We start from the raw sequence: 10,175 nt of genomic DNA on the forward strand, positions 1-10,175 counted from the left end.
TCACATATTCGTTCTTTGTTGGAAGGTGATACTGAGTAGGGATGGCTCGAACCTATCAAAGAATTTTCCAGAAAATAATTTTCATCACATTTCATCAATGTTCATATTCAAAACATATGAGGACGTTATAAAACTTGACTAAAATCTTGTGTATTTAATTTCTACCATATGCTCTGGGGATCTCTTGAGTTCTGGTTCTTTTTCGAGCTTGGCCTCTGAGTATTGGCTCTAATGGAGAGCTACAGATTTGTAACAAAGGCTTGAAGGTTGTTTGTTTGTTTTTTAATAAGTTATTCTTAAAGGCCCTCTATTTTGCTATAAAAATTGTACGTAACTATTACGTACTCTGTAAGTTCTTCAGCCAACAGAAAATGTGTGGGATAAAATTCTGCTTGTCTAAACCACTACAAATATGGTATAATCTCATTCATATATGCACTATAGCAAAAAGTAGTTTACCCTTAAGAAATGTTCTTTTGTCTTTACTTTTGTTTATTTTATTTTTTTCAGGTACATAGTGTACGAACTAATGTTGAAGGAATACGATGCGTATCAACAATTATATATTGCTATATAAGATAATCATTTTAAAAAACAAAACAAAAGGAAAAAAAAAAGAAAAAAAGTCTGTGATAGTGTTATTGGACCTATTGAAGTATTCCTAAGTAAGAAGAGATCCACATGCACCCATACTAATGAGAAATGTTGCATTTGCTTTAAAATTAAGGTATTCATACTCTTATCACAGATATTTAAGATGTATTTTCATACATCTCTGCTGTTTTATATTTTATCTACAGATCCTATACCATTTTAAAATTTGAGTTGATATTTTAGGGGCTACTTTTGGCATTAGAAAGAAGTGGGGCATTTTCTGAAATGATTTGAAGGGATGTGATTTGGGGGAATAAAAATATTCTTGTGTGTCTAGGTTTGTTTCTAAGGCCTATGAGACTTTGTTCTTACCTGTCTAAATTCTGCTACTGCGCCATCTGTAAGCTGTTTGGAGATTGCACACATTGTACTGTAAGACACAGATGCTAAGGTAGGTGTGTAAGATCAGTGCAAATATATACAGTTCATTTTATTAACAAAGCTCTGAGTAGGGATGATTGTAGGGTGTCAAAAAGGGATAAAAGTATATTTGTAATTCTTCGTTTCTTGGGCCTGAGTCTTACCTCAGAGGCTGGGGCATGAACTGTTAAGCAGCTCATGATAGTTTATTACTGTCCGTTTACGTACAGATGCAGGAGCTGATATGTGTGACAGAGGATAATATACAAAATCTGAGATTTGACTCTAGATCCTTTTGATTGGTGTAATGTCCTTATGAAAAGAGCCTGAAGTCTGTAAACCAGTAGTCAAAACGAGAATGAAAAATCAGTCATTAAAAATCCTCTCACAGTAATATCCCACAGTTTAACCTGTAAATCGGTACATCACTTTGTCAAAAAATAACCAGGCTAAAGCAATATTTAAAAAAGGTATTTACATCTGTAAAAATCTTAACATCTAAGATGCTTCTTGCTTGACATGTCATTCCAAATTCTGTGCATTTCTTCTGGTGTTATCTGGTGCACTGTGATCACCCTGCGGTACCTGCACAAGCTGTAGGCCATTTTCCAGTGGTTGAAGCCACTGTTTTGGAAGGGGTGAATGCCCAGCTTCCGAAGACAGAGTCCGACATACACATCTTCAAGATGGAGGAGTCTGGTATGAAGGGAGGTTTTGTAAATCAGTTCTGCTACATCAGCTGAAAAAATGTAGCCAGTGCCTGAACAGAAGGGTGGGTAATTGCTGTCAGGGTACAAATCTCTGGGCATGTACCACTTGCTGCGCACATCTCGTATTGGTCCTCCGTTTATAACGTAACCAGTGAAGTACCTTCTTCTCGGCTTGGTGTTGGGTTTGAGCAGCTTATAAATAAGATTATCCATATTTACAAAAATATCACTGTCTGTCTTCATAACGTACTTAGCTTTTGAACAAAATGTTGCTACCCACCTCATCCCCATTAATGTTTTCAGAGTGAGGTTATGATAAGAGTCGATAAAATCCTCTACAATAATGTCATGAAAAATTTGGCTTTCTTGCTCTACCATTTGATTTAACACGGGATCTGCATTTTTTCCAAGAAGAAATAGCGTGGCAATTTTAATTCCTTTAAAGTTGTTTTCGTCTCCCCATGTTTCTCGAATTGCTTGCCTTGCATCAAATTCTTTGTGAGTTGTGCTGATGAGAATGACCAAGAAAGGGACGCTCTTCTCGCATTTATTAGGTTCGTTGATAAGAAAGTCAAAGGAATGAGGATTTATAGGTCGAGTTCTTATGTTGCCAAAGGAAACGTTTTTCCTGGCTATTGATATGCTATTGAGCTGTCTGTGGCCAGTGTAGGAAGAAGTAGGACGAGTTATACTTAAGTACCAAAGAGCGCTTGCCCAACAAACTACTGTCAAAACATACAAGCACGAGACCTTTGAAGCCATTGTTCCTGTAGCTCTTCTATTTGGTGTAATGAATAAACAGCCTTCTCACCATCAGTGCACCGATGTCCCAGACTGGCAGCATATTACCAATGGAACTGGAAAGTTCGATATAGAAGAGTAACTCTGTAATCATTCATGGATCTTGGGTAGCAGCTATTAACCCTGATGATACGCAGCTTTTCTTTTACTACCAGCAGCTTCCATTTCTTGGAATTCTCTGTTATTTCTGAAAAAGATGAAGAAAAATTTTCCATTGCTACATCATAAAAGCCTATGGCAATAAAAGTGAGCTGGCCATTAATAAGCCAAGTCCCTTAATGCATTTCTTGGATGTCCTTTTTATTTCTCATGAGGTACCACAGTGCAAGATAGTGTACTAGAATAAAGCAGTATAAGTGAAATAATGCTTTAAAGAATAATTTCTCATATATATATGATATATCTCATATTATATATACATATATAAAGATTAAAATTACTTGAAAAGCCAACATGCTATGCATGATTAAAAGTATATGAAAATCATTTTCTGGTTTCTAGCATTTTTGTGGATTTTGTTCTGGTTTCCTACTTTTTTTTTCTTTCTTTTTTTTTTTTTTTTTCCCCCCCCCAAAATATGCCACCAAACATTTTGAAATTACTTGAAGAATGAAAAATAATGTACTTTATCTTAGGATTAATAGTATCAGTGGCAACGATGCACGTGAATATCTACAAATCCTATTTAGACTAAATGTTGGTAACGTCTGCCCAGCTAACGACAGCCTACTTTGGCAAGGAGAGAGAATTGTACTGATGGGCAAACACACAGCAGACGATGGAGGAGAAAGGAGGATATGTGTGCTGTCTTACCCATGTAAAAATCAGCACCCCAGTAGACTCCATAAAACTCTAGAAGTATATTAACACGATTCAGTTAGTCCTGTTGGAAGTTATCCCTCTTTATCCCTTCCATGCAAACCAGACTTCACTCTTCCTAGGAAGACATTGCTGGCATGCTGTACGGGGTAGGTCACGATTCCTAGATTTTACTGTTATGTAGCTTCAGAGCTGCAGGATAGTGGAAATTTGCAACAGATGAGTTTTACAGAAGTCTTTGAAATACTAAACATTTACTTTGGATAGTACAATGCATACAGGGATTCAGGTAAAATGATAGAAGCCCTCTCTTAGAAATGTCCTTTCTGGTTCCATGCTACTGCAGCCTGTTTGAATTAAACCAAAATGCTGTTAGGAAGCCCACGCCTCCCATGTATTAGGTATTTATGGTCTCTTTCTCCTAAATAAAAGCAGATGAGAGCATGGCCTGGAGGTGCCTGGAGCAGGGTCCCCTGCCAGGCAATGGGTCACTTGGCTTTCAGACTGACAGCCCCAGCTGGGCAGGCTTTCAGGCTGTCATCCCCTGCCACTATCCACACTGAGGTGTGAAAATGAGAGAAACAATCTAACATTTGAGAAATATATACATATAATCTCATAGATCCTTACAGCTGGCACTGTCCTGCCAGCCCTGCTCCTCATTAGATCCAAGGTCAGCTGTTAAATGACCGGAACCCACATGGCCCTCTCCCCTTTCCTCAAAATAGGAAAATGAATTTGTGGCTTGTTGCGGAGGTTTTTCAGTGTCAGTAGGTTTTGCCCTATAACCCAGGCAATTTAATGAGGCAGACATTATCTGTCATCTCCTTTGCTACTTGCCGCAGAACTTGGGATTTGTGATCTTTTCCCATTAATCAGTAGTGTTAAACATTTGGGAGCAGTATTTTTAAGTGAGGCTTTTAACTGTCCCGTTAGGCTGTGGAACACAATGACCTCAGCGCCCACATATGCCCTCGTAAATAAACATAGCCATGACAAATATATACACAAATGCCACTTTAATGCTTGGAGAGCAACTGTGTCCCGTTGTAGCAACCCACTGGATGCACTGGGACACAGTTCTGAGAAAGGCAAAGCACACCCTTGATCTGCAGCTTTTTTTCTGGCTTCATTGTGAATCTCTGACAACCATCCACGCTGGAAACCTCACTGGGGAAAACGACCAAGTGTGAAATGCCACAACATAACAAAAAGAGAGCAATTAGTTTAATATCTAGAAGGCTGTGTTAATTAAGAAATTCAGCCACCATGGATTTGAGACGTGGAGCGTGGGCTTTGTGGGTCAGTGCATTTAAAGGACTCAAGTATTTGTGAAACCTTAATGCTGCTAATATTCTGCATATGGTACGTTATTTTAGGAAACCATATATTGCATTCTCTAAATGTGTATATTTTTCAGAATCTCTTCTCTAATAAAGGCAGGTGTATTCATTACCATGAGTACTGCGCAGGTAACTGAGGGAAATGGAGACTGTAGCCAGTGCATCTTACACACTGCAAAATTACATAAAATAACTTTTTAGTCCTGTAATGTCATGGCTGTGATGTCCAATCTGTGCTGTGAAAAGATTAGAGGTAACAAAAGTCTTAGAACATTTCAAATAAAGATTTCAAGCTATTCTAGGGAAAGTTCTTGGTCAATTATGAGATCTACAGATACCCGTTGTCCAGAATGAACATTTCTTATACTGGTCCTTGGACTTCTGTCTCTTGAAACAAATCTGATTGCCATGCTATTAGTGAGAAAAGTCTCAAGCTTTGCTACGGTAAATGGTTGTGAAAAGCAAATGTTTAGCATCATGTTTCCATCCTGTGACTTGAAGTTGTGTGCTTAATTTTGCTATTCACAGCTCTTGCTGCGCAAGCCAGAGGAGTCATCCGGCTGCAGCCCAGAAGCAGCACTGTGTAACTTCTGTAAGTAATTGTCCTGATAGAGACTGCAACTATTCACAGCAAACCTTTTACAAGCTGACTGCACATGGAGAATAATCCTCTAGCTAATGAGCACATTTGAGAATCTTGCTAACTGTTCACGGGTAATTTTCAGGCAGACGTAAAACGAGTTCAGCAAATGCCACTCACCAGCTGCAGGACTGCCCATGTGTCACACGGCCATTTCTGCTCAGAGGTTGCCGGTCTTTTTTCTTTCAAGAATGCCCAGGCCAGTCATTGTATGTAAGCATGACTGGATTAACATAACCAGATCGTGCCGGAGTATGACAGAAACCACAGCTCTTGAGGCCTGGCATGTTGCTGTAGCTGTGATCCATACCATATCGCGAGCTGCTACTGAGGCAGAAGATAGGTGCTGAGGGAGGCAGTCAGGATGCTGAGCTGTGGGCAGACCCCGGGTGCAAAGCCCAGGGAGGCGGCAGCTGCTCGTCCTGGCACCTGCGAGCCTGCCAGGCAGAGCACGACCGAGTCAAATTAACACTGCGCGTCTCTGCCAAAATGGACCTATTACTTTCCCTGAAAAAAAGGAGGGAATGCAGCCGCTAAATTATTTAGTAAATGTAGCAAACTCTCCTCATTTTCCCTGAAGAGAGATTTTTGTAAGTTTTCTATAATCATGGCTTTCATCTGTATATAGACCAAGACATTGAAATGTCTTCACCATTTATGAAATCCTTAAATTACCTAAGGAAAAGTCTGTGATTATTGTTGAGTCTTGTTGAGAAGATAATTACCCTGAACATTAAGAACACATCTACAAAGGAATCTGGGGACACCGTTATGATCTTGGCTGTATGTTTTCGTAGTAATTTCTTGAGGAAATTCTGGACAGATGGCATAGGTGATTTAGCAGGAGATTGCGAGCTCTTCTCTAGCAACTTCATTTGAAGGTTTCTCAAATACTCCAAATCCTTTTGCTGTGCCCTAGTGAAATGGGCCTGAAACTAAATCAAAGCTGCAAAGGAAGACCTTTCTAGAATATATGTGGAAAGGGACTGTAATAAAAGTAGAAGCCAAAGTCTCTGCCTGGGGAAGGAAAGTACAAGCGTTCATTTCAGGTCCACGTTTTTTAGGAAAATCAATGCTTCCACTTTGGGAGGTCCCAGCTGTCATATGCTAAAAGAAGGCTCACTTCCCTTCTGTGCCTTCAAGCATTTTCTGAAAATCAGGCCGTGTTTTAAGATATGCCATTTGTACATGGAGAATTGTTCTTTGCTCACAGAAACATTGATGATGGACTTTGCCCAGGGCAGAAACTGAATGTAAGAGCAAGTATTTGCACGAGTGATCCTTTCATGCTAACAGTTCTCTTTGCATGAATGCTGATTTGCAAAAGTTTTATGCTGTGTTCCAACACTGAGAGGAAGAATTGATCTCTGGAAATAAGTTTGGGATTTATAAATTATTTTTCAACATTTACTAAGTATTCTTAATACCAGTGAAAAGTAAGAATGACTGGGGATTAGGGAACTTTATGAAAAGGTTCTAAATCTTAGATAGAAAAATGCAAGTTCTGGTTAAAATTTGCAGCAAATGTTCCCATGCTACTGAAACTTCCCCAAACTTTGAAGAGCTATTGCTGTCTTTTACCAGTTGTAGGTTATTCAAACTGAAAATGAGTCCGCTTATGGGTGACTACTCTGTATTTTCAACTTTATATGTTTTCAGGGAAAATGTGAAAATGTCTATAAAAATAAGATTTTTTTCTTTTTTTTTTTTTCCTAAGAACTGCTGAGACAGCTTACGTAAGACAATTAAACTATATTTGCTTTGCTTTGCATTTCTCGTTCTTAAGAAAGAATTATCCACCTATTTTTTCAAAATCGAATAACTTACAAGTTAGAAACTTAACCGTTTCCACCACGACTAAGCTATGAATGTAGTTTTGAATCACAGAAGATCAAACTGTTGGAAGAAATATTTAGGAATATTTGGATCCACACCAACATCAGACTTGTCATGACTGAGGGGACTGGGACAAGTTATTGGTTAGGAAACCTGAGCTTGGCATAAGAGATGATTTCTTGGTTGGTGATGTCCTTAGGTGGAAAGTCGGTGTTGATTTGAGCAGCCTTTTGCTCTGGCTTGGATGGTACCTCAGGAGATTTGAAGCTATACCATCCCATCCAAGTTTTGCAGCTTTAAGCAGGGAGAGGCTTGAGAGCTACTAGGTCATTCCCAGACCTTTTGGTGACTTTGATAGGCAGAGAGAGCTCCTCTGAGAGTTAGGTGATGGTAATCAGCCTCAGCATGACTTGGGAGCGGCTGTCCTCTCTCAGGGTGATGAGAAAGGCCTGCACCAGGTGTGGTTGTGAGGGGTTCTGTACCTGCAATTTCTTGCTGATAAACCTGACTGGATAAAACCGGCCTTGGAGAACCCCCAGTGCTGGTGGTGGAGGAGGAAGTAGTGATAGATAGAGATTCAGGTTCACTCAGAGAGCGAGATTCAGACACAGACTGTCTGGGCTTGGGTATTTCATGTGAGCAAAATGTTCACAGTCGGTTTGCTAAACAGAAGAAAATTATCATTTCTTAAAAGTGTTGTAGGAAATGCAAGTATTTTTTTAATCTTGTTTGACGTGTCTCAACATTATATTTTCAGTAACCCTGTTGCTGTTTCATGGTTCTTATTTTTTGTTAAACATCTCTCTTAACCACAGTCATCGTGTGTTTGTGACAGCGTAGGCCCCCACGTCTCCAGCTGTGGTCTCACACAGCTGACCTCGTGCTAGGAGGTGAAAGGGCAGGCCCCACCCTGGGGACCAGTGGTAGGGTGGGTGGGTTTCTGAATTTTAGCAAACTTGGCTATGCTTGGTCAGATATTAATGTAGATGCTTAACACCTAGATTTTACTGAATTTAAAATAATATTAGAAATGGGAATGTACCAATTAGTAGGCATTTTAGGCAAATTCTTATCACTAGCTAAAGGGAGAGAAAAGAAATAAATAACTTGAACGGAAATAGCAGAATGATTTTACAGTCTTTCTTCTTTTTTGCTTCTTTTTTTTTTTTTTTTTTTTTTTTTTTTTTTTTAAGTTGCCCAGGAGATGTCAAGTGTCATGCACTTTTTTTCCCATGAATGCTTTTCAGAAACAATTTTGAAAAACACTTTGTGACTTCATGTTGTGATAGGTCATTTGTGATTACATCAATCATGTCCTGTTACAGCAGTAACGTGTAAATTGCATCCCAGTATGGTTATAAACCGATGCAAATAACATATTTCATTTTGGGTTACCATAGCCACAACCATCATTTTCTTTAGCTATTGTGCTGTGCTCTATTGTGAAATCTCACAGCAAGGTTCCTTAGCTCATGTCACCACCAAATCAGTTACAATATTTTTCATCTAATGGAAGTTTAGGATGAAAAATAGGACTTTGAATTTTTTTTCCTTTTCTTCCCCCCTCTGAAGGGGAAAGCCTTTAGAGAACAAAATATCTATTAGTCATGAAACAATTTTACATAATTCATTACCAAAGTCAATAGGTTAAATTACATTCAGGTAATGTGTTTGAAATCAAATATATTGCTGTTCATGTCTTAACCTTCTTAAATTTCACTATTTCATTTTCACAGTGATGTCTGTGATGTGGTGGTCTGCATTATGACACTAAGAACAGATGACAATGGGTGTGATTATATAGGTGCCTACCCCAGCAGTACAGCCATTCTTAATTAATCTCTGTCACAAACAGGAGGAGTAACAATTAGGTGAAAACTGGAACACCTGAAATCGCACTTACAAGGTCTGTGGTGATGGTAACTCATTGAACTGGATAATGAATCTGCTTCTCATAGCTCTTGTCCTATCCGGAGAGTATTGGAGGAAAAATACAAATTACAACTTTTGGATTTACTGGGGAAAGTTCTAAAAGGGTTTTGAACCTGCTCATTCAGGTATCTGCTGTGATGCATGGGAACTTTGCTTTTTAACCTAATCAAAACTGGGAACAGCTCAGGCTCCAAACATTGGTTATTGCTATATATAAATCCGTATTTATAATCTCAGAGTGTAGCTATTATTGATTGACATTTACTGAAGGGATTCTTCCCTATTTCAGTTGTATATGTACAATGACTATATTTGTTGTAACAAATTCAGAAGAGAGACAAATCTTGTAATCTGAAGCTATTCCTGGACTTATTTTTTAGGAGGACATTGATTTCTGGAGACTACAAACATTATTTCAGTATTTCTTTTAAAGATATTAAAAGGTATAGCATGCATGTAAGTATGTCTCTTCCAAGTGATACATAGGGGGCATGTTCCATTTGTACTGAAGCCAGAGTTTCAATGGGCATGTCTAGTCCTCAGTGCAAAGCCTTAGTGGACAAACTCTGCAAGTGGTAGATTCAAAAATCATATGTTCTTCTTCAAGAAAGATGCCTTATAGCTGTTTCATCATCTTGGGATTGGTGCAGTCTATGAGATGGTTGTTTTCTTGTCCCAGAAAGGGAGCAAAGTGTATTCCTAAACCCAAAAATATGGTTGCTCAAAATCAGAGGTATTTTTAAAGGCTAAAAAAATGGCTTAAATTCACTTAATTTCTCATTTTTTCCACAACAATGAGATAGAAACTTTTTGCAAAAAGTCAGTTTGGGTGATTGCAAAATAGCTAGCTACAGCTTTTTATTGTATAAGATGTCCAAGGACACTGTTGGATGTGGTGACATTGTGGCTGTGGCCATGGGGGCACTTATTTTCTTTTCTCTAGAAATACTTGTTGTGTCAAGAAGGTCCCAGAGCCTAGCTCTGTCCATCCAGGAACAGGTTGCAGTTCAAGTTTATTCAAGTTTGCATTACAGTGTTTAATGTGAAACAGTGCTGTGGAGCACCTTTCGCTATGAGATT

General features: G+C 38.8%; 1 protein-coding gene across 1 annotated transcript; it reads right to left on the bottom strand.

The window, feature by feature from the left end:
- Positions 1-1,505: 1,505 nt before the first annotated feature.
- On the bottom strand, positions 1,506-2,684 carry B3GALT1 (beta-1,3-galactosyltransferase 1; the record flags this gene model as incomplete). Its single annotated transcript, XM_082764032.1, has 1 exon — positions 1,506-2,684. The coding sequence occupies exon 1, from the start codon at positions 2,484-2,486 to the stop codon at positions 1,506-1,508; it is 981 nt and encodes a 326-aa protein (XP_082620158.1). The 5' UTR covers positions 2,487-2,684.
- Positions 2,685-10,175: the final 7,491 nt, after the last annotated feature.

Source organism: Aythya marila, assembly GCF_965140915.1.
Source record: "Aythya marila genome assembly, chromosome: 6".
NCBI classification, from domain to species: Eukaryota; Metazoa; Chordata; class Aves; order Anseriformes; family Anatidae; genus Aythya; species Aythya marila.